We start from the raw sequence: 27,716 nt of genomic DNA, 5'->3' as shown, positions 1-27,716 counted from the left end.
TTGTTGAAAGTCAATTGTCCATGTATTTGTATTTTTGTTTCTGAACTTTCTATTCTATTTTGTTGATAAACTGTGTCTTTCGGCAATATGGCATTGTCTCAACTGCTATAGTTTTATAATAAGTCTTGAAATCAGGTAGTTTAAGTCTCCAACTTTGTTTTTCTTTTTCAAAACTGTTTTGTCTATGCAAGGTCCTTTGTGTTTACATGTAAATTTAGAATTAGGCTAGTTAATTTATATAAGAAAGTCTATTGCAAGAATCGGTAAATTAATTTGGGGGAAAATTGACACTTTACATTTGGTTATTCTGATCCATGAGCACGGCATATTTGTCAGATTTTTTAGGTCTTTATTTTCTCAACAATATTGGTAGTTTTCACTGTATAAGTTTTACACATGTTAGGCATTTCATATATTTTGATGCTATTGTAAATTGGTCTTTTTACTTTCAGTCTCTATTTGCTTTTTTTGTTGTTGTTGTTATTTTTGGCAGCTGGCTGGTACAGGGATCAAACCCTGGACTTTGGTGTTATCAGCACCACGCTCCAACCAGTTAGGTTAGCCAGCCAGCCCCTTACTTTCAATTTCTGATTATTTGTTGCTATTGCATAGATAGTTAGTATTTTTTATTTTTATTTTTTTTTGTATTTTGACCTTGTATCCTATGATCTTCCTAAATATACTTATTATCTACTAACATCTTCTAAATTCCTTGGAATTTTTTATGCACAAAATTATGTTGTCTGAATATAGACAGTTTTACTCTTCCTTTCCAGTATCTGTCTGCCTTTTATTTCTTTTTCTTCCCTTAATGTACTGGTGGAAGTGGTGAGAATGGACATTTTTGTCTTGTTCCTGATCTGAGGGGATGGGTTGGGTAGTGCATTATTCCACCTTTCACCATGTAAGTGTGATTTTTAACATAATCTTTTTATCAGGTTGAGGAAGTTCCTCTTTATTCCCAGTTTGCTGAGAGGTTTTTGCTTTAAATTATGAATGGATGTTGAGTTTTGTCATATTTTTTATGCATATATTGATGATAATATTTTTTTTCTTGAGTTCTGTTAATATGGTAGCGAATTACATTGATTAGTTTTTGAATGTTAAACCAATCTTGTTTTATATTGTTTATGTATATATTGTTTGTGTGTGTGTGTGTGTAAGCAACCTTGTTAATATGTTGTATAGATGAGCAAACTGATACTCAAAAGTGATGTTGTAAACAAGCAGACACAGGAACCCAGAAAGCAGCAGTCTGGGATTATTTACTGTAAGGTCAAGCAGAAAAACATATCTTAATAGGGTGACAGTACATTGTACAGTATAAACATTAGATGCGGATCCAGATATGTTACAGGCATATAGCAACGTGGTAAGAATGTAGGTTTACATTTTATTTTTTCTAGAACCTGTGTCAACTTAGACAAATTTATCCATTTCTTTGTGGCAAGGTTTCCTTATCTCCCTCCTTAAAATGATATTTGTATATTTCTTTGATTGTAGGAAATGCTATCCACTCATTTCCAATCTTCTTTCTGAAACCAGGATGGGCCTGAAAATTACTGTTAGTAGAAATTTGCCAGTTTTTAGGTGAAGAATAAGCTGTAATATATTTGTATCTGATACTGCCTGTGTCAGTGCATATTTAAACATGGGTACGGGGTCATTTAGTTATTGTTCCAGCTAAATTACCTGCTTTTGTGGCACCTCATGCAGGTGAAATTTTATATTTTATTTGAAAGAGTTTAAAATAGTTTGATTAAAATAATATGAACTTTTGTCTACTAATTAAATTTTATAGGAGGGGTAGTAATAAAAGCAGACTTCCTCCCCATTCTGGTTTCCTTTCCACAGAGGCTTTTGCTTGCATTTTCACTAGTTGTGTTGGTTATTCACATATGTCCATATTTTTAAAAACTTTATTTATTGTGGAAACTTTGAGATGTACACAAAAGTAGAGAAAATAGTAAATCTCAAGAACCCTTGCCTAGCTTTCATAATTATCCATATTTTGCTGTCTGGTTTTATCTCTCTACCCCTCCTCCACACCATCCACACTTTTTTGAAGATTATTTTAAGTTACATTGTAGACATCAAATCATTCACCCATAGATATTTCTGTGTTTATCTTTAACCTATAAGGACATCTAAATATATATATCTACATCTGCAGTGTTCCATAGCTTAACAACATTTTAATTTATTCTAATAAATGTTACCAAATCTTAATTTATTTTAATTTTATAGCTTAACAAAAGATTTAAAGGGTCCAAGAAATAATGTAACACCCAATCTACATCCCCATTTCCCTACTTGTCTCACAAATGTCCACAGTTGTTCTGTTTGAATCAGAATCCAAGCATGGTTCACAGGTTACATTTGGTTATATAAAAAAAAGATTATTACCTTATGGTGAATTAACATTGAAATACACAAAAAATAGGATACAAACAATAGATTACCTAACATACACCAGTAATGCAAATAAAAGCAGTTGAAATGACCAAATTTGTGAGAAGAGAGGTAAAACTGTCAAAGCTATATGATGGTGTTATTACTGTTTCGCTCAGAATTATTACTGAAGGATCAAACATTTGTCCAAAGCCAGACTTGTAAAGAGAAGCGTTATGTTGTCTGATAATTTATAATTGAAATAAGAATATGAAATTATTCTAAGGTTAATCAAATAGGAAATGCAAATGAAATGCTAGTAGTCATTAATATACCTTGAAATTATACTATTGAAACTAAAGGTGCTAAAGAGGTCAAGGTCATACACACAGGCAGTAAAATATGACCCTGATTCTCTGCTTAATTTCTCATGGCCACAAGGAATTTAGAAGAACCTCTCAACTCAGTCCAGAGGAGACTTAGACTCAAACTCTGTGAAACTGTGATATGGAAGAAGAAAGGGATATGCAACTGTATGGATAATTATATGCTATTGTTGGAAAAATTTTTATGTACATTTAATGTTAAATTTGGGGGAAGCCAAGAAATATTTAATTGACAATACACCTTAGAATCTTAGATAATAAGTTTGCTGGAAGATTAAGTAAGATGATTAAGCAGGGAATCTAATTGAAGCCCTGGCACATTACCAGGGGTTCAGTAAATGATGAATTGTCAGGCTGTTAACTTGTTATGTGATTTCGTAAAATACTTGGTATGGATCTGAGGTCTTTAGGCTTTTTTTCTCTTCCTACTTTTTTGAATTTCAAGAAAACATTTTATTTTTTGTTTTTGTATTTTTTATATATACAAAAACTTTCACAGCTTATTTCACTGTTTTCACAGATAGGGACATATATAATGTACTACAGGAAGTTTCTGTTGATGGGTTTTTGTACTTCAGGCATTGAGTGCTCTCAGTTACCTAGAAAATAATGGCTTTCACATGATTCACAAAGCTTTTACTTTAATTTTATTTTTTAAGTTTTTTTTACCTATGCACTTTAAGTTAACTTTCTGACTTAATACTTTATGATTTCTTTCAGTCTAAATGTTTTATGTTAGATTCTGAATAATTTGGTATATTATTTAACAATTATATATAGTTATACGTTAGAGTTCATAATGTTATTGTACATCTGAACACAGAGTAAGATTTACTAGACAAAAAATGGGGAGGAAGATCGAACCAGGCAGAGGAACTAGCACATATGGACAGAGAGAGTATGTTTTGAGAATGAGGAAATGAAAGAAGGCTAATGTGGCTTTGAGCATAAAAGAAGAGAGATTGTAGTACAAGATGGAAAAGAAGGCTGGGCTTGACCATACAAGGGGCTTTAAGGCTATATCAAGTAATGTTGTTATTAATTTAAAAGCAAAAGGAAGCCATGAGAGAGTTTCATTTAGAGGTAGGGCAGGGGAAGGGAGACGAAATTGAGTGTTGGAAGATCAGTTAGGCCCTGTTGTGTTAGTCCTGACAATAGCTTGGAAAAGGAGGTTGGTGCTGGTAGAAGAGATGGTGTTGGTAGAAGAAGAAGCAACAGTTTCAAGATATATTTAGGAGATTAAATCAGTAAAATTTGCTGACATATTTGCATTTGGGTATGTAAAGAACAGGGAGATGGCTTCTTGCAAAACTGGATTGATTATGGTGCCATTTACCGAGCTAGGGAATGTTGGAAGAGGACCATTTTGGGTGGAGGAAAATTATGAGTGTGGGTTTGATCATGCTTAGTTTGAGGTACTGTTGAGCCATTCAAGAGGGAATATCAAGGAGGCAGAAGAATAGTTGCTGCTCATGAGAGAGATATATGCTGGACATAGAGAATTTTTAAAATATTATCTGTGTATAGATAGTAATTCCAGCTTTGAGTAGGTGGGTTTAGGGTTGAGAGTATAAATAGGCCAAGGCCTAAAATTGAGCCTTGAGAATCTGAAGCACTTAAAAGCTAGGCGTTGGAGGTTGAGTTCGGGTTGGGCGTGAGGGTGGAAGACAGAGGAGGAGCCAGAGAATAGGAGAAAAACCGAAAGACTCTTTGAGTGAGAAAGCCAAAGGAAGATGTCTTTCAGAACAGTGGGAAGTAGTTTTGAATGCTGCTTAGGAGGTAAATCTGAAAATCTACACTAGATTTAATGTTTCTTTGGTTATGTATTACTGTGTAACAAGTCATCCCAAAACTTAGTGGCTTAAAACAATAGGTTATTATTTCTTAAGATTTGGTGGCTTGGCTGCAGTCAGCTAGGGGCTTAGCTGGGGCTGGAACATATAAAATGATCTTATATGTATGGGACTTTGGTGCTGACTGTTGGCTGGGGCACCTAGTTTCTTGTCCTTGTGGCTTCTGTCTCTCCATCATTCAGTAGTCTAGTTCAATCTCCTTTATATGGTGGCAGCCTTCCATGGGAGTGAAAAGGAAGCTGCAAGGCCTAGTAAGACTTAGGCCTGGAACACTTTCACCACACTGTGCTGTCTACCACAGTGAGCAAAAAAGACCATTGATGACTTAGTATGAGAGTTGTTTCAGTAGAGTGAGAGCACTGGGAAACAACTAGAAGATGAAGAAAAATTCCTAATCATTCCTCTATATTTTCTCTAAACTGGACCTAAAACTGGGCTACTAATTTCCTGAATGCTTTTTATTACTTTCCTCACATGTTCCGTTTCCTGAATGTTATATTTCCCCATATGAAAATCCTACCTATCTTTTTTTTTTTTTTTTTTTTAAATCCTACCTATTCTTAAAGGCTTTCTTAAAATCTTCAACTTCTCTCTTCTTTTGTGCTTTATTCTCCAGCAGTTCTGAAGTTTGAATTTTTATTCCAGTATTTGTTCTTTTGATTCTTTTTTTGCTTCCTGTTTTGATCAAGATTTTCACTCTGCATTGCCCCAACCTGCATGAGGTTCTAGATCCTCAGTAAATTTTTCATCTTCAAATTTGTTTAGATGCTACTTCCTCTGGGAAGCCTTCCCTGGTTCATCTAGATAATCATTTATTCTTATGTATCTTATCATATTTTACTGTTGTATCTATCATAATATTACAATTATACATGTTCTTGAAGGTGGGAAATTACAGTGTCTAATGTGTTGCCTTTTCAAAAATAACTCGAGTTATAGCTCCTTTTGGGGTCTCAATTCTTATTTCTTTTAAAAGGCCTCACATGGTAACAATTAAAATTTGTTACTTGTGACCTAATTACTTCTTTGATACTATTCCAGGTTCATTGGTACTAGGCCAGTGCAATAAACTATAAAAAAGATTTATGGTTTGATGTGTGAGGCAGAGAATTACAAGAAGTAATATGTAGTCAAGTTCTTTGTATCTCTTAATAAAGCAAGAATTTATGAGGTTATGTTACAAGTGGTCCTCAGTGGAAGTATGTCCATATGTGACTTCACATTATGAATATTGTACACTGAGCTAGATGGAGTACTTGCTGTGGCACCAATATATGGAATAATTGTTTCTCCACTCCCTGCTCCGGGTGTCAGGCAGGTTTTGCATATCATGCCTTTGTATCCTCTATGTGTGGGCACATCCAAGGACCACAGAGACAAGCTAGGTACATGCACAGAGAGAGAATAACATTCCCAACTCTTGGAGATAAGACTACCTGTTTCCGTGACTCATCATATATCTTACTGTGGAAACCGTGTTTGTATCTGTATATGGATGTGTGTTGGGGTGGAGGGAGCACAATTCTTGTTGGCAGGACACCGAGGGGTGCTTATGCTCTAATTATAACACTCACTTTGCTCCTCTTACTCTTGTACTTTCCTTAGACTGTGGGAGTGGGACCTCACTTATTCTTTCATTTGGCAAATACTATGGGGAGACAGAAAAGAATCATATCCTCCTCCCTGCCCTCTCCCAAACTGGGTGCGATAGGCTGCCAAATAGACAAGTCCTTAAAACTGAAGTGGGAAATAGGGTTATGAAAGGACATGTAATCTGAATTACTTCAATAATAAAACCAGTTGGCAGAACATCTAGGTTCAAGGGGAAACCTCCTTAAGTGTTGGTACAGATCAGCCATGACTCATGGTGGGCTCTGGTATGATTCCCATCCAGGAGCCAGTTAGGTTGTACACCAGGAGACATCTGTTTTGATTCCTGAATGAAAGATGTTTTAAAAAATATATTTTTTATCTTCTTGTACTATTTATGTCTATGTATTTTTTTACATTCTGCAGTTTAAAAAAATAAGTAATAATGTATGAGAATCCTGGTTATCTGAAATTTTATAATAGTGTCTCTTAAAGTGAGCTAGCTAAAACACTGTATCATACCTTATTTATTAGGCTTGGTATATCCTTATTAAATTCTGAAATAGTGCCATTAATAATTAAATATTAAAGCTTAAGGTGAGCTTTAGTGCGATTTTAGCCAGTCACAAATAATAAAGGTCTGAGCCATAATCAATTAGAAAACAATCAAATGAAGGGGAAATTGCACTTTTATAAGTACATAAGGTTTGAGCATACTTAGTGATAGACTATTTTGCCACTTGTTTTTCAGACCAGTGGAGAAATAAGTTTTATTCTTTTTTCTGGTAAGAAGTTCAGGAAGTACTCAAAGGTGAAAGGGCAATAAGGTCTCCAAAGGAAAGAAGGTAAAATAGAACAGTCTTCCTAAATTTAAATTGGAGTTAACATTTCCTTTTTTGTGAGCTACCAACATAATTACATAAGATATTGGGATTATTGATATCACTGAAATTAATCATTTAAAATAACAATGTAGAAAACCTCAATTGTATTCAAGTAAAAAAAACCTTTGTAAGTAGAAATAGTAACTTTCGTTGCTTATTAGTACATTAGACTGAAGCTTTGCCAAGTATAATCTTACAAAGACCCTACTAAAGGCCAATAATATTATGGTTATAAGAAAGTTACTGTATTATTTAATCATACATGATTTATCCAATTCTTAAAATTTGCAGTCCTCCTTAGATGTTCTAAACTTGATTATGTAGCAGGTGTTGCATGAGTGTATTCTCCAAACAGATGTCTCCTAACATGCAATCTTATTTTACAACTCATCTCTAAAATGGGGATAATCATAGTGTCTACCCCATACATTTGTTATAAATATTATATATAAAGCTCATACAGTGGTGCTTGGCACATAGGACTTGCTCAAAATATGCTAGCTAGTATTACTATTGTTTATTTTTATTGTTGTTATTACCCATGTATTGAGAATTGGAAGGGAAGGAGAAAAGTATATTACTGTTACTTTCCGTGGATAAAAGAAAAACTGGGGGAAAAGCATAGGACTTTACATTATAAAAACAGTCAATCTAAAGTGTTTAGAAGAAGTATTAAGTAGTGACTTAAAATCACTAGATTGATCCAGAAATCGATGATTTAAAAAAAAATTTTTTAAGTGGCTATTTTTATAATTAAAGTTTTTTTCCATCTAATAAAATTAGTTTTTATGTTAATATCTCAACATTTGGTTTTTTTAAATGCAGGTTATGGTTTAAAAAATAGGTAGGCAGTATAATGCACTGTTTAGGAACACAGAATTAGAGGCCAGACTGCCTGGGCTTGAATTCTGTCTTCCTACTGCTTACTACCTGTGTACCTTCTGACAAGTTGCTGAAGTTCTCTGTATTTCACTTTCTATCATTTGTAAATTGAGATTAGAATAGTGCCAGTCTCATTTGTTTATTTTGTGGATAAATGAATTAATATATATAAAATGGTTAGAACAATGGCTGGCATCTAATAGTAACTACTATGGAAATATTATTGTTGTTATTAATGGCTAATTATTTTTAGCATCATTAGTTTAGATACTAAAATTTCAATACTGTCATAATAGTTTCCTGGGATTCAGCCTTAGAAACCAGCTCTTATAAAGCTATTTTTCTTTGAAGTGTTTAGAAATAAAAATCCTACTAAATATGTCAATAGCTAGTACTGTGATTTTCAGTTTTCTTCTTCCTGTTTGTCGGTTTAAATATATCTCGGAAACGTGATTCCTCTCCTCAGAACTCTTCGATTACTGGAACCATATTTTATTATTCATCTTTAAATCCCCAGAGCCGGGCCGGCCCGTGGCTCACTCGGTAGAGTGTGGTGCTGATAACACCAAGGCCCCGGGTTCGGATCCCATATACAGATGGCCGGTTCGCTCACTGGCTGAGTGTGGTGCTGACAACACCAAGTCAAGGGTTAAGATCCCCTTACTGGTCATCTTTAAAAAAAAAAAAAAAAAAATCCCCAGAGCCAAACATGCCCAATATTTGGTAGGTTCATAAAAAATGATGGGTGAATGCATCTGTAATTTTCAGGAAGTATTCTACCCTCTTGCAGATTTTTTTTTTCCTTTTTTCGGCAGCTGGCCAGTATGGGGATCTGAACCCGTTGGTCTTGGTCTTATAAGGCTGCGCTCTAACCAAGTGAGCTAACCAGCCAGCCCTTGCAGAATATTTTAATAGCTGATCAAGTAGAACTCTTTGTTAGGATCTTTACAAATATCTGAGCTTTGGGGTTAGTAATTATAGCTAATCTAGCTCTCATTGAGTTGAGGCACATATGAAGTTTTCTTGTCATTGGTTTGGAATAAAATAATGACATTATAAAAGAGGGATAGATAACTACTTGAATGAATAACTTACTGGCTTTTGACAGTTATCTCCATATTAATATGTAACATTATTCTGGATAAGTATAAGTGATACAAAAATTTATGCCATATTTGCTGAGTTTTGTCCTTTTTTACTTTTGGATTTTAAAAAATGTAGTAAATGAAACAGAACATTGTTATAGTCTACGTGTGCAGTCTCCTTTCTTGTTCTAGTCAGTGTCACTTTCCTCCCTCTACTCCTTTCTAGGAAGCAACAATTGTGAATTTGGTGTATAGTCTAGTGCATGTTTTCTTACTTTTACTACATGTATATGTTACGCATATATAAAACTATACTAAATATTGTTTACTTTTAACAGTGCATATAGATGCTATTCTGTGCATATTATTTTGCTTCTTGCCTTTTTTAATCTTACATTGTTTCTGACCCAGATACAGATTCACACATGTACAGTCACCCAATGTAAGAAAGAGGTGTCATTCCAATGCAGCATAAAAAGGATGGTTTTTTTTCAATAAATGGTACTTTGTCATTGGATATTCATTTGGGAAAAAAATGTATCTTCACCCCTATTTTATACCATATACTAAACTCAATTCCAGATGTATTTCAAGTTTAATTGTAAGTGGTAAAATAATAAAGCTTTTAGAAGAAAACATGGGAGAGCATCTTCATGATGTTTGAGGACACAAAAAGCACTACCAAGAAAAGAAAAAAATACATTGAGATAAATTCCATTTATTAAAAGACACCACTAAAAAAATAGGCAGAAGATTTTAACAGTACTTTATAAAAGAGCACATTGAAACAGTCAATGAGTGTATGAAGAGTTGTTCAACTTCCATAGACATCAGGGAAATTAAAACCCCACTGAGATACCACCATACACACAATAAAACAGCTAAAATGAAAAAGACAGCCAATACTAAGTGTGATTAGGGAGATATGGAGCAACTGGTTCTCCAGTTGCTGGTGGGAGTGTAAATTGGTACAACCACTTTGGAAAACTATTTGATGGTGTCTGATAAAAGTAATGAGGGTACTTCAGAAAGTTCATGGAAAAATGGAATTAAAAGATAAAAATAAAAAATATGAACTTTTTTTTCTCATATGCTCCATCAAATTCAAGACACTTTTGTAAGTGATGACACCAGCCATTTAGTCCATCCCTAAAGAACTGAGGGGCCTGGAAATTTAACCATGTCAGTGTAGTCCTTTTTGCAATATTAACCGAAGAAAAATGGGAGCCCTTTAAAGATTTTTTAAGATTAGAAAAGAAAAAGAGGTCAGGAGGAGCCAAATCAGGACTGTAAGGTGGATGCCTATGATTTCCTATCGAAACTCACAAAGTTGCCCTTGTTTGATGAGAGGAATGAGCAGTGGGTATTGTCATGGTTGAGAAGCTTTGTCATGGCAAAGCTTTCCTGGGCTTTTCTGCTAAAGCTTTGACTAACCTTCTCAAAACACTCATCATAATAGGCAGATATCATCATTCTTTGACCCTACAGAAAGTCAACAAACAAAATGTCTTGAGCATCCCAAAAAACTATTGCCATGACCTTTACTTTGACCAGTCCACTTTTGCTTTGACTGGACACTTCCATCTCTTGGTAGCCATTGCTTTGATTGTGCTTTGTCTCCAGAATCATACTGTTAAAGCCATGTTACATCTCCTGTTAAAATTCTTCGAAGAAATGCTCTGGGATCTGGATCCCACTTGTTTAAAATTTCCATTGAAAACTCTGCTCATTTATGCAGCTGCACTGGGTGCAACAGTTTTGGCATCCATTGAGTGGAAAGTTTGCTCAATTTTAATTTTTCAGTCAGAATTATTTAAGCTGAGCCAATCGAGATGTCTATGGTGTTGGCTTTTGTTTTCTGCTGTTAATCTTTGGTCCTCTTCATTTAGGGCATGAGCAAGATTAATTTCTACCTCACAAGTTGATGTGGATGGTCTGCCACTGGGCTTCATCTTCAACATTGTCTCGTCCCTTCTTAAAACAAGTTATCCCCTTGTACACTGCTGATTTCTTTGGGGCATTGTTCCCACAAACTTTTCATAAAGCATCAGTGATTTCACTTTCTTTCACTGAAGCTTCACAATCAATTTGAAGTTTGTTTTTGCTTGAATTTTTGCAGAATTCATATTGTTCTGATAGGGGCTGTTTTCAGATTGTTATCTTGTCCTTCTGGGTGCCTCAAACTAGAACCTGTTCGGACATGTTATAACAAGTTAGTCCGAGTTTATTTTGGTGCAATCCCTGCATAGTGCATAATACGCATTTTCCACGAACTTTTTGAAGACCCCACATATATTCATATTTTATGGCCCAGTAATTCCACTTCTAGATACATACCCAACAATAATGCATACATATGTTTTATACAAAGACATGTATTGTAGTTTTTTAGTTGTGCTATTCATAATATATCCAAACAATTCAAATGTCTATCAACAAAAATATGGGTAAATAAATTATGGTATATTCACACACACACACACAGCACACACAGTGGCAGTAGGAATGATGATCTACAGCTGTGTGCATCAGTATCGATGACTCTTACCCCTATAATGATGAAAGAAGCCATAAACCAGTGAGATCACACTCTATATTTCCATTTATATAAAGTTCAAAATCAGGCAAAAAAAATCAGTTGGGGAGGGATAGTGATTGGAAGGGGGGCATAAGTTAGTAAGTTTCTCTTAGTATAAACTCTTAATTACACAAGGGCATTCAACTTGTGAAAATTGATCAATCCGTGTATTCCATATTTATGTTCTTTTACGTATCCATGTCATATTATCCAAAAAAAAAAAAAATATGGTTTTGAGATCTATTCATGTTGGATCTTAGAGATCTAGTTTATTTATTTCAACTGTGGCATATGAACAGAGTACAGTTTATTTATTGATTCTTACTGGACTTCTAGGTTTTTTCCAGTTTTCCTCTGTTTCAAATAATGCAGTAGTCAGTATTCTTTTGTATGACTTCTTGTGAAAATATCTGAGTTCCTCTAGGAGGTGGTGACTGGGTTCTAGCTCATCTCCAGCTTTACCAGACAGTGTGAAATTGTTATCCAAATGGTTGTATGTTTTTAGGCCATCAGTAGTGTTGGAGAGTTTCCCTTGCTCTGCATTCTTGTCAGAAATTGGTACTGTCGAACTTATAAAATTTTTGCTAATGGGTGTGAAAATTTGTATTACCTAATAACTAATATATTTGAGCATCTTTCCACATGTTTATAAACCATATGGATTTCCTCTTGGGTATTCTTATCTTTTGTCCATTTTTCACTTTGGGGAATTATCTATTCATTTTTATTGCACATTTTTGTAATGGTTAATTATATATTTTTCTTCTTCATTTTTGTGCAATTTGCCTTGATTCTCAGCATCCTTATATTCAGGGAGGGTCTCCATCTTTTGTGATTTTTAAAACATTACTAAAATTTCAATTGTAAACTTTAGATTTGGAGTAATTCAATCCTCCTAAGAATATTTTCCCTTCAGGTTTTTATCTTTTTCTTGTTTCTGTCTGCCTGCCATTAATCATTAATCCTTTATATTTTACTAATACATTTCAGCTATGGGGATTTCTTTTCCCCACTCCATCCCCTTTGGTTTTGAGAGGTTGGTGGTGATATTTATAAAATTGATGTAGGTATGTGTAAAATGCTTAAAAATATGATTGTGACCCATTTTGTTTCTTCTTTTTACTCGAAATACTTTCTAGATTTAGCTTTGTACAGCCAAAGGCCGTTGCATAGTGTCTGCGTTGCAGATGCACATCATTAACACGATTAGTTGTATATGTGTGGTCCCTGCAGTGCCTCATCCCCTGGATTCTTGGGACAATTCCACATACTGCAGAGCAACTACATTAGCAGTTAAAATCTCCAGCCATTGCCACTATTGCTTTGATGTTTCTGTGATCTTAGAGAGAAAATGACCAAGCACTTGGTAGTTTTCTTTTCCAAATACAGAGGTAGTTGATTGGTTTGGGGTAGAAGGAAAAGATGTAAACAGTGCTTTCTCATTTACTTTCTGGCAGGGTGTGGTAATACCAAAAGGGCCTGGAGTTCCTGAGCTGTTTGCAAGTGTCAGAGCCCTTGAGGTTGGGGAACCTTCCTCAGAGAACATTCTGTCCCAGATTTGTTCAGCATTCCTTCCTTTGCTTTCTGCCTTAAGTAGGATCAGTGCCAGGTGAAGAGCTCATGACTCCTGTCCACAGTCCCAAAATCTTGGCTGATGTTGGTAAAGGAGTCTTGCAGCATATTCTCATGGCGTGAATCTTTTGGAGAGAGGTGACAGTATAGCACAGCTTCACTAGGAATTCTCTTCCTAGAATAGAATCAGACTTTTTTTAAAAAATGATTTTGATGTAAGTCAATAAAAAATGACTTCAACCCTCAATTTATCAAGTTCAGGAATCTTCTCTGTGTGAGATTTAGAAAGGCTTTAAGCTAAAAAGGTCTTGCTTTATGAAGAAATTGGTATAACTCTGCCAATTAATTAAAAGTGATAGTTTTAAAGTATGTTCTGTATTTTTTAAAAAACACTTTAATATTTATTGAAATAATAAGTTCTGGATTGATCCTGGACTTTAAAATTTTATAAGTGATAAGGATTCTTGTTTTTCTAAGCACCATTGCATTTCCACTGTTAAAATGATTAATAATTCCAGTAACATATTTCAAATTTTCCTGATTATCTCAAAAATCTTTGCTTTCGTTTTTCTCTTTTATTCTATAACAGTTTTAGCCCTCCTTACTTCCCTCCCTTTGCTTTTTCATGCCATCAGTTTTTTGGAGAAACCAGGTTATTCATCCTGTAGAATGTCACATTCTGGATTTGACCGATTGCTCCTTTGTGGTAGTGGTGAACTTGATCCTATATCCCCAGTATTCCCTGTAAACTGGTAGTTAGAACTAAAAGCTTGATTCAATTCAGGTTCAACCTCACCTCACCTCACCTCACCTCTCACCTCACCTCACCTCACCTCACCTCACCTCACCTCACCTCTCACCTCACCTCTTACCCCTCACCTCACCTCACCTCTTCTTTTCTCTTTCCCCTCTCTCCTCCCTTCCTGTTGCGAACTTCTTATTGCATCACATCATGGGAAACATACTGTCTGGTTGGTCTCATTTAGTGATACTAAGATCAATGTGTGGATTCTGTTGATATACTGTGTCTCTCTTGGTACAGAGGTCTTTATTAGAATCACTTTAAAACTTTTTAAGTTTAAGAATTTTAGAAGGGATTGTGATTTAGCAGTGCTAATGGGATGGACAGAAATATCTGTTAAAACATACACACATACACACTCACATACCACACACCACACACCACACCTTTAATACATTTAATATGTAATTAGAGTGACAAAATTTACTTTTATGTAAATGCTCTGGGAATGTATGGCTTGTATAAAATGAAGCGTATATAAAATTGTTAAGAACTGTGGAGATGTTTGAGGCTGTTGTGGTATAATAGAAAAAGTACTGACTTGGACCCAGGAGGCCAAAATCAGTCATCTCTTTGAGATCTATTTTATTTTATATCCAGAAAATAGGAATAATAACATATCTACCACGGGGTTGTTTTAATGATTAAATGAAATTGATTTATTTGTAAGTAGTCTAGCACCCTGTGGTTAGTTGAGTCTAAATTTGAAATGCATTAGTATAATACAATTTTTTCAATTCAGCTCTTCAGAGTGAAGTTTAAGAAAATTAAAGTCATCATATCTTGTGCTATTTTAACTATATCTGAATAATCTTTTATTTTTGAGCTTGCATTTGGAGTGATAGATGATTCAGTGCAGTTTTAATATAAGTGTAATTAAAATGGCCTTTTCAAAAAAATAGTGTGTGGATTTCTTACTGATTTTTTTTTCCCCCCCACCCTACTTTCAGCTCCATTTACCTCTTAATTCTCCTTTGCCTGGAAGTGAATTGACCAAGGAACCTTTTCGTTGGGATCAGAGACTCTTTGCATTAGTGTTGCGGTTGCCTGGCACCATGTCAGTAGAATCAGAACAGTTGACAGGTGTACCTTTAGATGACTCTGCAATCACACCAATGTGTGAAGTGACAGGCGGTAAGTTTTTTGCTGTTAGTAATTCAGTGAGTTAAAGCAGAGTTTATCTGAATGTTTTAAAATGTTCGTTTCAAAAACCCCATATCTGATTTTGTTTAACACGTTAATATTAGGAACTAATATATATGTTTTTAAAACTACATTTATTGATGATGGCATGTGATCTTGATTTAAATAGAATGTGGTTACTATTGGATCTGATTATGAATGGTAATTTTTCTACTCATATAGAAAATGTGGTATTTGAAGTTGTTAAACTAATGTTCTTATCTACAAAGATTGTCAGTGATTTAGAAATGTCGTAGAATTATTTCCTGTGAAAAGTGTTTTGAAAATCATTTTATTTTTCATTTGATGGGATATGCTTGGTTAAGTGCAGTTTTTCCCAGAGGCAAAGAGGTAGATTTGTTAAAGGAAACAGGTAGTGAGGTCTTATCCATCTCAAGTTTCAATTATACATCAGATCAGATAGTCACTATGCTGTATGAAGATTAATGAAAATCTTGAAATAGACTCAGAACTTCTATAATGTGGAATTGGTTAACAGGTAGATTAATTTCATATAGATATGTACTGAGTGCCTACTGTATACCAAGTACTGTTCCATGATTTAGGGTTTCAGTAGTGAATAAGACAGATAATGAGATTTTTTTCTTTCATGGAGCATTTTAGTTCTCACCTAAGGAATTTGATATTAAAATGTCCAAGTCTGGCATACCATTATTTCACCTGTGAAAGAGGCCTGTGATATAGTCTCCAGACACAGTCAGTGCTCTAACATTCCATAATAGCCAGCTATATAAGTTAAGAGAAAATACACATTGTAGCTAATATTTTAAGTGTCTTTCTTCTAAAATTCTGTGGGTTTTGGAAGTCTACAAAATTCACAGACAAAAAGGCATTAACTTTACGTAGGTATGTGAAGTAGATAAGTTAAGAAATTGTTATTCACATTATTAAATGGCCCCATTTAATAGAAATACCTTTGTGCACTCTTGTTTGAAATGCCTTCACAATTTAATTTACAAAAATAAAAAGGCATGAATAATATTTTACAGTGACAGTTCTTTTTTGTGGGAGGACGCACATTTGTGTTATGAAATTTGTTTTCAGCTTTAATCCACTTGTTAAAATCCTGATTTTTTCCCCTCTAATTCTAGAGTTTTTACTTAATAGATTGTAAAGGACTTTGAGGCTGTGATTTAAACATTCTCACATTGGAATGTCCTTACTATGAATTACTTAGTTTGAATTTAGAATTATTATGTACTATAACTTTTGTCTTCTAGGATCAGGAGTATTCACAGTATGAAATGAACTGAGTGGTATAACCAGAGGGTGTGAAAAGAACTTTGAGACATCATGTAGTAGTTAATATCCTTGCCTTTGGGCAGTAATGTACTAAAAGTTATTTTGTATTTTGTTTATTCCTTGAAAGGAACATCTCCAGAGGAGAAGATTCTGAAGCCACCCTTGGTAATATCTTGCAATGACCCAGAAATCTTAGTCAGTCGAGAAGTTAGGAAGTTTTCCCTAAATATACTTCCTGATGTAATAGTTTATTTGCCTCTTAACATACTCTTGCAAGTAATAATGGGAAGCTGCTCAAATGCCATTCACCTTTTCATATATCTGTATAATGTGTTTTCTTTCTTTTTTAATTTAAAAGAAAGAATGTTTATAAAGAAAGTCTTGGGGATAAAACACTAAAAGAGTAAAAAGAAGAAAAAAGCTGAGAGCTACTAGCATTATACTATTCAAATATGTAAATACAACTAACAATTCCTGAATGTTTTTTAAACTTAATGTTAAGAAGCATAGATGTGTGTGCGCGCGTGCATGCTCATGTACATTTATTTTTCCCATTATAGAATAGTTCATGTTCACTAAGGAAAAATTGGAAAGAAATTAGCCTTTTTCTTATTTTTTTGTATGTGTGCTTCTTAAAAAATTGCATAATTGTGCCCACTGTATGCCAAATAACTGTTCTAGGTGCTGGGAACACAGCAGGAGTGATAGAAGGCTTACTTCTTTGGACTGTGTGAAAGATAGTAATCATGCAAAATTAGTAAATATTTTAGGGAATGCAACCAACTTTGAAGAAAAAAGAATTAGGGTAAGGGAGTAGTGAGTAACTTGAGGCAGAGAATGAGTATTCCAGGTAAATTTTCTCCTGAGGCAGTACCGTTTGAGCAGAGACCTAAATGATGGAGTTAATTGCATGAAGTTCTAGGCAGAAGAAATGGTAAGAGAAGGGACATGCTCTATATATTTGAGAGCAACAGGAAGTCTGATGTGGCCAGAGCTTACGTAGGAGGAGTAGAGAGTAACAGCTAGATTTAGAGAGGAAGGCCAAATATTGAATAGCCTTTTAGGCCATAGTAAATATTTCTTATTTTCCAAGTGTGATCAGAAGCCATTGGAGGACTTTTTATAGGGGGTAACATCTGGTTTCTATTTCTGAAAGATCATTTCAGCTGTTAGATGACAATATACTGTAGGGTGGCAAGAATGGAAGCAGGGAGACTAGTAAGAGATTATAGCATTTTGGACTAGAGTGCTGGGTTTGAAGGTTTTGAGAAGTGGTCTGATGCAAAGCAGAACCAAGGGCTAGGGCAATGAGAGGAGAAGTGGTCAAGGATTATTCCCAGATGATTCAGTTGGCCTGAACCACTCGAGATGAATGGCTATGCTGTGAACTGAGATGGTACTCTGGGGAGAAGCAGGTTTGAGGGAAGTGCAGGTATGGTAGCAGATTAAAAAATATCTAATAGACATATTGGTGAAAATATCCAGGATAAAAAAAGCATTTTATAAAAATTATTTAGAGACTTTTTTAGGTTAAATAAATTTAACCTTCTTAGCTTCTAAGACTATTAAGCCTCCAAGGGCTGTTGTCCAGCATAGAAATATTCTTTTCCCTCTTCTCTATTTTACTAAGATGCTAATACTCTCCCAGGCTGCTCTATATGTAGTTTGATTTTTTTGTGGACTCTACATAACCAAAAGTGAGCCAGCTTCTTGACTTGAAGCTGTGTGCTGATAGACTTTTCTAATAAGTATAATTCGTGATATGTGTTACATATTCCAGGGGGTGAGTTTTGACATAGACGATAAGCATAAAAGGAACATTACATAGGAGATAGGTCCACTTTGTAAAGATAGCAAAATTTGCTATTTCTCATTAACTTTCAAAATGAATGAATGGATTTTTATTATCGGCCAAATGACTCATGTTTATGCACTTTTCCTCTAATTTTCATAAAACATCTTTGTTAGTAATTTTATTTCATAATAAGATCATAACTGATTTGCTTGTATTTTCCTAATTAATTGAATGATAACACAACTTGGGAGGGTAGAGAGAATTGCCACGGTTATATACTTAAAATTTTTGTTTTTTAATGACACCTTGGGAAGATGCTTAAATCTCATGATATAAAACATTGCGTTTTTACGTAATCTAAAGTACTTTGCATGTGAAGATGGTCAGCCTTTTAATGTACTGCTTTATGTATATGCTTAAATTGACCTAGAAAAAAATTTAAATTAACCAATTCTTTCAAGTAAGTGTTACTCCATACACTATGTTTTAGATATTAATTTTAAATTAACACATGAGTTCCAGGATACAAAGTATACCTAGAATAAAGTTTGTGATACCCTGTAAGGGTTTGAATCTTGGCTGTACAAAAATGTACTAACTTGGATAAGTTAGTTAATCTCTCTGTGCTTAGTTTTCTTGTTTGTAAAATGGGAAAAATAACCCATATGATTGTTGCTAGGATAAAATAAATTAATATGATAAAATGATTAGAACAGTGCCAGGCACATCTTAAATACTCAGTAATTGGGTATTTTTATGATTATGATCATCATCATAGTGTACAGGTAAGTTGTCTGTTATATGATGCTTGTTTTCCTAAGTAAAGCATTAAGTAAAAGTTGATATGAGTAATATGATATGTCAAATATAATGACATAGCTTGTGTTCTGAAATGATTGGTTGAATTCATAAAAGAGTAGGACTTCACACTGAGCTTATTACAGATAACATTGCAGGATGTTTGGTTGAAGACTGAGTTTTAGCTGTCAAAGTTTTCAGTGTTAGTCTGGATCACCCCTGTGTAATAGAAATATGATACAAGTTCCATACGCAATTATAAATTTCATAGTAACCATGTTAAAAATAAAAGAAGTAGGTGAAATCAATTTTAATATTATATTTTATTTAAATCAATATATCCAAAATATTACTTCAACACAAAATTGGTATTTAAAAATTACTAATGAGATATTTTGCATTTTTTTATGCTAAGTCTACAAAATCAGGTATATATTTTATACTTACTGTACATCTCAATTCAGACTAGCTATATTTCAAGTTCTTAGCAGCCATATATGGCTAGTGTCTATAGAATTGGACAGCAAAGATCTGGATATATTTGTTGAAAATCCCTGTTTAAAAAACTTTTCACTAGTGTTTTTTTTTTTTTAATCACTGGCATTTTTATGCTTCTGATCTAATTATTGTAGATTAAAATATACAAAAGGGGAATTCATTTCAGATAGGTAATTCCCAAATATATAAGCCAAATGCAATTCAGAAAAGCACGTTACTATCTATATATTAAAATACAAATGTTTAAAATATGCAGTAACTGCCAGCAGCAGATCAGTTAATAAATTAAGCATCTGCCATGTGCTTAGCATAAATCTCAGTTATGTAAGATTTGGGGGCGATAGCTACTAGATGTTGTGTGTGTTAAACCAATTATATTGGATAACAGTTGGAGATGATGATATATATATATATATATATATACACATATATATATAAAACTGTATAAAATATGTGATTTTCTTCCCATTGTGGTTTGTTCAGACCAAGATTTCTATGTTCCATATGCCTATAATTAGAAGAAAACATTTACATACTCAGAAACGGGATTGTTGGTTGGTTGAAAGTAACTATTTTTGTTCATTCTTGCATAAGATAATGAAATAAATCAGCTTTTACCATTGAAATTTTGTTGATTAGTATTGTCAGAAACCCCACTGTGGTTCCTTCTTGCAAACAGTAGGAGTTGTTGCCACTAACTAGTTTACTTTCTTCTTTTTTATCTCAGGCCGCTCATACTCTGTATGTTCTCCAAGAATGCTTAATCAATGTCTGGAGTCCTTGGTGCAGAAAGTGCAAAGTGGAGTGGTAATAAACTTTGAAAAAGCAGGACCAGATCCTTCCCCTGTAGAAGGTATTATTGCACTTTTCTGATAGACATTCTAAACTTACTTTATCAATTATTGAACTAGAACTGAAAAATTATTACAGTTTGGCCTTAAGATTGACAAGGCCAAATTATTAAGATGACCAACCTGTTACTGGTAAAGAGGGAAGATCAAATAGGAAAGTCAGGGTAAACTGATGATAGTTCAGTAGCATTACTTTTTTATATTAATGATTGTTCATAGCCTGAAATTCTAATAAGAGCCAAAAACCTTTTCAAGCGTTTATGGATAAGCAACCCATACTTCCTTTTTCATATTGTACAATTGCCTTTTTCTGGTATATATGCTTCTCCCATGTCTTTTAATTTCCAGAGTGTTCAACCCTAGGTAAATAATTTATTTAATTCCTTAGCTACTGTTGTTCTATCCTTGGAACCAAATGGTTTGTGTGAGTCCAAAAATGAGGAACCAGCTTTTGCCATTAAGCTTGATTCTTTTAATTCTAGCTAAGCCACACCTGGCTTTATTCTTGCCTTTCATGATCATGAAATATTTACAATAGCCAGTGGATATAAGGAGTTATACTAGAACCAATGGACAGTTTACAGCTAGGACTCTCTATGTTGTTCATAACTTATTTCAGGATTTAGAAAGTTGTTAGTGACAGTTGGCAGAGAGCTCCACTAGAGTAGGTAATTGGGAGAAGAGAAAGTTTATAGAGATGAAAGAATGGGTATACTCTGAGGGTATTATAGGGAAGGAGCAGAAGATAAAACTCATTTGTGTCTGCTTTAAAAAACCAAACTTTAAAAAAAATTTTTTTAAAATTGTTAGACATGGAATGCATTTATCTTAAAATTATTTTAATGCTTGGCTTAGAGTTAGGCAGTAAGTAAATGTTCGCTTAATTGTTGAAGAGAATTGTTATTTGTTTAGAATTATTTTAGATTAGAGGTAGTTGCTTTGAATCTAGTTTTGCATATTAAGGTTTTTTTCATTATTAGGCTTTAGTTAAAATGATTTCTAAGAAATACTCAATTAGCAATACTTACATCGTGGCACTGTTTTTGACATTGGTGATATGACGACGAAGAAGATTAATTGGATGCTTGCCCTTATCTTCTGGGGAGGAAAATACATTATTCATTAAATCGATAATCACCATAAAATATATTTTACATGTTCTGATTGGGCAAGCAAAGGATGCTGTGGGACCCCCTTCAGCTGGTGTACTCATAGTTGGAATTTGCAGACTTTACTGTCTAGTGAATTGCAATGTAGTCTAAATGTTAAGTAGTCATAGTATTCTGCTGTTTAAGAAAAATAGGAAAATCCAGAAATGAACAAGTATTATGACATTTTTATTAAGTATATAATTTAACTTTTTTTGTTTTTACCCCTAATGATATATGCTTTCTTTGCCTTGATTTCTTTGCTATAGATGGACAGCCAGATATATCAAGGCCTTTTGGATCTCAGCCTTGGCATAGCTGTCACAAACTTATATACGTCAGACCAAATCCTAAAACTGGGGTTCCTATAGGTCATTGGCCTGTTCCAGAATCTTTTTGGCCAGATCAGAATTCTCCAACACTAGTAAGTACCAGAGAGACTGTGACTATGTAATAGTAACCATTTAGCTGCCTTTTATATAAATGTGTGGCTAATTTACAGGAATTAGACAGATGTTCAAAGTGCTATGATAAGCTATTATTTGCTTTAGTATACTGTATTGTTCATTATGAAGTAATGGAATAAAGACATCTTTTGTTCCCTTTAGGATCTAATACTGTGCTTACTTTTTTATTATTGGCATCTGGGTACAGAATCATAAATGTAGAGAGATTTCCTCTTTTGGAATCTAAACATAATGTAGCATCAGACACAATTTAGAATTTAAATGAAGGCTTAGGAAATAATTCTGATAGTTTGCCTGCAATCTTTTAGGACTTAATCTTAGAAATTTATGTTGACTTGCATGTTTTTAGTTATATTCAGTGTTGCAGTCTAGAGGTTTAAACTGGAAAAGATTTTCTGGTCTTGCTTACATGAATTATTTTTAGGAACAGTGAGTTTTGTTGAATGATCTTGTTTAATTATCATATTCATTATAAGGTTCTTAAAATAATAAGGTAAATTTATACAAATTACAATCTACTTGGTTTTGTTAGTGCACTGTTTTTTCAGATTAGTTTTTTTCCCCCTAGTATCTGAGGAAATCAGGGGATATTTTGTAGGAGAGCATGACAGTGGTTCTCTTTGATATTACCCTTAGAAGATAAGAATTGTATTTCAAAGATCACTAAGCAATCCTTAATAATGTTTCATGAAATTATCATATATGAATTAAACTGAAACCTTTTTGAAACCTATTGTACTTTAACCTGTATCAGCTGTTCAGGATAATTTTTACTTTGAGACTGTACATGGTCTATAAAGTGATATTTCCTTTATTCATTACAGATTTAACAAAGTAGTACATGAAATTAAGTTTTCATAAATTTCAGTGAGGTGTCTTCATTATTCCTTATTTTTCCCTTTCTTTCTTTCTTATCTTATTGAACCATCTAGATTTTCAGTCTGGTCTTACAGAGAAGCTTTTGGTTTCTTGGATCATTTTACTTTCTCTTGTGGAGCCCTTTTACTCTTATAGAACGGATACCACATTTGTATGAAGTATTGTCTTGTTGGTTATTCATTCTATTATATTTATTTAATACCTACAGCAGTATGTATGGTACTTGTAAAATCCTAGTGGAAAGAAATCCGAAACCAATACCACAAGCTTTATTAATATTGCTGTAGTGCTATACTGCACATTGTTACAAGCCATAGAGGGTGGGTAGGATTTCAATTGAAGGAGGAAATAGTATGAGAAAAAAGAATGAAAATAAAAAAGAGCAACGTGTATTTAGAGGAGTGACAAAGTAGCTGAGTATGGGTGGATCATAACGTATATGTAGAACATTGAGAGTACTATTAAACCAAACTGCTCAACTTTAAATGCAAGGTTAAAAGAATGTGAAGTTTTTTTCAGTAGGGTTCAGAGAACAGTTGAAGATGTTTTTAACAGAGTGCTCCTTTAGGAAAATTAATTTGGTGGTTGTTACATGCAGCAAAATTAGAAGGAGATGAACCGGAAGGCAGGTAGGTTACCTAGGGCTATTGATATGGTTCATGTAAGAGATAGTAAGAGCTTGAATTAACATGATGGATGAGGGAATCATATGAAAGAGAGAACGTTGGAAAGAACTGGCAAGATTTAGTAACTGAAGGATATTAGAGTGGAAATTAACTTTTTGTAAATTATAATAGTATTTCAAACAAGAAGTATTGGCACTGAAATGAAACATGATTTATTAGAGACTGGTTCTGAATTTGAGTCATTGCTCTACCAGTTATTAGTTGTGTGTCTTTGGTTAATTTTAAGCCCCAATTTCCCATCTGTTGAGTGGAGATAATAGCTCCTATTTCATAAGATTGCTTTGGGGATTAAATGAAATAATATATGCAAAATTTTCTGGGCCAAGTTCTAGAGGATTTTTCCCTATCCTTTTCCTCTTGGATTTTAATATTTTCAACCAAAAACTAAGTGCATTTCATGGACTGATTGAATAAGGCTGTGTCTCAGGTGCATGTTAGCACAAGAGCACAGGAGAAGTAAAACTTAGTGCTTATTTTCTTGAACCTTACTATTCCATGGGCAGGTCAGACACTCACATATTGTAGAGTACAGCAGGCCAACTGTAATAGAGGGATGGAGCAGAGCCAGAGGAGGTGGGCTCTGGTGTGTATTTGGAATACAGATTGGGAAGGGGTGTCTGGGAAGAAGTCTCTTAAAGGTTGGTTCTTGCAACTCTTTCTTCAAAATTTTTTTTGCAGTGTGCTAGGGAGAAATTAATAAATAAAGTCAGGGTTGACATGTGAAACACAGGGACATGAAAAATGATGACCTACTCGGGCAACTGCAAGTAGTTGGCATGGCTGGAGCATAGGGTCTGTATGGCATGGTGGTGGAAAGGAGTTAGGGACCAGATCGTCAAGGATCTTTGTATGTGATATTAAGAGTCTGGACCCTATTTTATGTGATTTTCTGGTACTTTTACTGAATAATTTTAGACAAGGATATTACATGGTCATATTTATGTTTCATGGCTATAGGATTGATTGGAGGGGGTTGGCTAGTTAGGGAGACTAATTATAAAGCAGTTGTACTAGTCTACTCTGAGAAATGATGAAGGCCTGGATTAAAGTGATAAGAAGTAGAAGATACATTTCTAGAGAGATAAGAATTTAGTATCGATGGAAGGTAACAACTAGCACTGAGCGCCTGCCATGTTTATGTATTCTGGTAAGTGCCTTAGAATTGCAGCATTACTTTATCTAGGTCTTTGTGATAGTTAAATATGGAGGATGAGAGGGAGATATCAAGGATAACACTTAGGTTTTTAGAACAGGTTTTGTGGTTTGGAGGGGAAATAATGAATTGGACATAATGTGCCTGAGCAATCTGTAGAAGCCTCAGGTTATGTCCCATAGGCAGTTGGATACATAAGAGAAAGGAGAGATCTGGTCTCAACACAATAAATTTGGGAGCCACTGGTATGTAGGTAGTACCTGAGGCCAACAGAGTCCTTTATAGCAATGAAATTTCAAATTATTTCCTAATAGCTAATGTTTACTTCACAATTGATAAGACTTTTAGCAAGGGGACTACTAAGAGGTATAAATAGGGGAGTAAGACACCTTTAAAAAAAAGTATTGTTTTTTTTTTATACCTCTAGAATAGGGATCTCCAAAGTAGGGTGTGTATACCATATACCACCAGGATAACCAAAACAATGTGCTGTAATAAGGAGACATTAGAAATTCTATTTTTTTTTCTATTTTAATATTATTTTGGCATATATTTTATTATGTACATCTACACTAATAATTTATAAATGAATCTATATATGTCTTAATATTGTATATTCAAAAACTGATTAAGGTGTGTCATTAGTTTGGAAGCCACTACTCTATACAAGTAAAGTGCTACAAAGGAGGACTTACAGAGGTTTCCAGACATTTCTTATTTCTTGGGTGTGAAATTAATGAATACTTACTTAATTGTAAAATTTTGCATTTAACTTCTGAGGAATTTGATTTTAAGACATAAAAAGATTTTCATTTTGTGTAGATTTTGAAGCATTTTTCTTTTTCTTGTGGATGTTATATAATTTGAACATTACATTTTCAAGTGTTTTCTTTCAGATTAGTGGTGTTTTTAGCAGTAAGTCAAACTCTCACTAGCAAAACTGAGGAACTGAATAAATTTTGATAGGGAGGGATACTTAACATGAGTTTGTTCTGGTATTTTGTGTAAATGGTAATAACAAGACTTTCTCCTCTAGCCACCTCGTACATCTCATCCTGTAGTGAAGTTTTCCTGTACAGACTGTGAACCAATGGTTATTGACAAACTGCCTTTTGACAAATATGAGTTGGAACCTTCACCACTGACTCAATTTATCCTAGAAAGGAAATCTCCTCAAACATGTTGGCAGGTGAGCTGAACGACTAGAATGATTTAAAAATTTAGATGAGGTATTTCTTAAAAAGTTTAAATTGAATCAATGGTTTATATAACATTCTTTAAAGGTTATTAAATATGAAGTTTTAACTACTCTTTAACAGGTATATGTGAGCAATAGTGCAAAGTATAGTGAACTTGGTCATCCTTTCGGTTACTTGAAAGCCAGTACAGCACTGAACTGTGTCAATTTATTTGTGATGCCTTATAATTATCCAGTCCTTCTTCCTCTCTTAGGTAAGTGTCATTCTTGTCACATTCTCTGTGGCTCAGCATATGTAAAAATTCTCCTGAAGACAAACTTTGGGAACATTTCTTTGCAATTTATCTTGTCTTCTGAAAATTAATGAAAATATTCTTAATATTATAAAATATTAAACCTATTTAAGGAAATTTTTATAGCAAACTGTTTATATTTGTGGTAAATTTAAAGTCACTATTGAAACACCTTTATTCTACAAACTAATAAAGGTATTATATTTTCAATTTTTAAATTAAATACTATAATTTTTTTGCAAGTTATATTTCTTACATCGTTAGAATTGGTAATGTAGGCTTTCTGTTTGGTACATAATACATTTTGTAGAAACATTACTCACAAGATCTGAGTGTATTTTCTTTCTAAGAATTTATAATTTTCATTTTTAATGAAAATTTTTTTAATAAAGGAATTTGTTCCAAAATAATATGATAAAAACCTAGAGTTAGTTACTAGGCACCATCTGGCTGTAATTTTTTGAGGAGTACTGTTGGAGAAAACTTCTTTCCCTTTATGAAGTCACATCATATTTAAAAATTATATAGTCAAAATATTAGTAGGTTTATTTTATAGAAAATGTCATGCATACTTTGTCCTCAAATCTGTTTTATGTCTAGGTCTAGATAGGGCATAGATTTTTCTTGTGTATTTTCTGATTCTACCTTCATTATTACGTGTAATTTTAGACCATAATTGGTACCTTTTCATTTTTAAAATAGTAATACAAATAGAAAACACTAGAACCATAAATTTTACTGGTTTTAATTTTGTTGAAAACTTATGTCTGATGTTATTCTCTCATAAAAAGTAACAAAGCAGACTTTTAAAAGGAAACCTCTTTGAATTGGTTTTTATGTGTGGAAACAATGAGTGACTCTTGTTTGTTCACATTATACATTTCTAGATGACTTGTTTAAAGTGCATAAAGCAAAACCAACATTGAAATGGAGACAGTCGTTTGAAAGTTATTTGAAGACAATGCCTCCCTATTATCTCGGGGTAAGAATATTATTTTAAAAATAGAACTTGATGTAAAATTTTGTGTTATGCTTATAGTTTATTGTAGGTTTATTGTATATTGTATATTGTAGGTATATTGTAGCTTATTTACTGCTGTTATAGATTAAATGGCATGAAAATTGAGTGTACAAATGACTAATATAAATGTAATGATAGAGGTTTCAGTGATTTGCAGAATAGTAAAGATAATCATGATCGTGAGACATTTATATAATGCTTACCCTTGGCCAGGTACTGTCCTAAGCAGTTTACATGTGTTAACATCACTTAATTCATACAGTCGTCACCCTATGAGGTAGAAAAGATTATTGTTCTTATATCATAGGTGAGGAAACTAAGACACTGTAATATTAAGTAATTTGTCCAAGGCTACATAGCTAATAAATGGGCGATGAGGGAGACTGGAATTCAGTCTGGCTTTAGAATTTAGGCTTTTAACCTTGATGTCGGACTACCTTTTAAAATTGCAGTTTCATGAT

At 33.8% G+C, this 27,716-nt stretch overlaps 1 protein-coding gene across 2 annotated transcripts in view; it reads left to right on the top strand.

Moving 5' to 3' along the window:
* INTS6 (integrator complex subunit 6) overlaps positions 1 to 27,716 on the top strand; it is an 88,908-nt gene that overhangs the window by 46,383 nt on the left and 14,809 nt on the right. For both annotated transcript variants that reach the window (XM_063102140.1, XM_063102141.1), the window contains 6 exons: positions 14,974 to 15,157; positions 20,287 to 20,412; positions 21,828 to 21,982; positions 25,780 to 25,932; positions 26,063 to 26,195; positions 27,122 to 27,216. In XM_063102140.1, the coding sequence (XP_062958210.1) occupies positions 14,974 to 15,157; positions 20,287 to 20,412; positions 21,828 to 21,982; positions 25,780 to 25,932; positions 26,063 to 26,195; positions 27,122 to 27,216 (846 nt within the window). The remainder of the gene's footprint in view (positions 1 to 14,973; positions 15,158 to 20,286; positions 20,413 to 21,827; positions 21,983 to 25,779; positions 25,933 to 26,062; positions 26,196 to 27,121; positions 27,217 to 27,716) is intronic.

Source organism: Cynocephalus volans, chromosome 7, assembly GCF_027409185.1.
Source record: "Cynocephalus volans isolate mCynVol1 chromosome 7, mCynVol1.pri, whole genome shotgun sequence".
NCBI lineage: Eukaryota > Metazoa > Chordata > Mammalia > Dermoptera > Cynocephalidae > Cynocephalus > Cynocephalus volans.
Note: the sequence above shows the minus strand (reverse complement) of the source record. Positions and strands in the feature narration are given on the sequence as shown.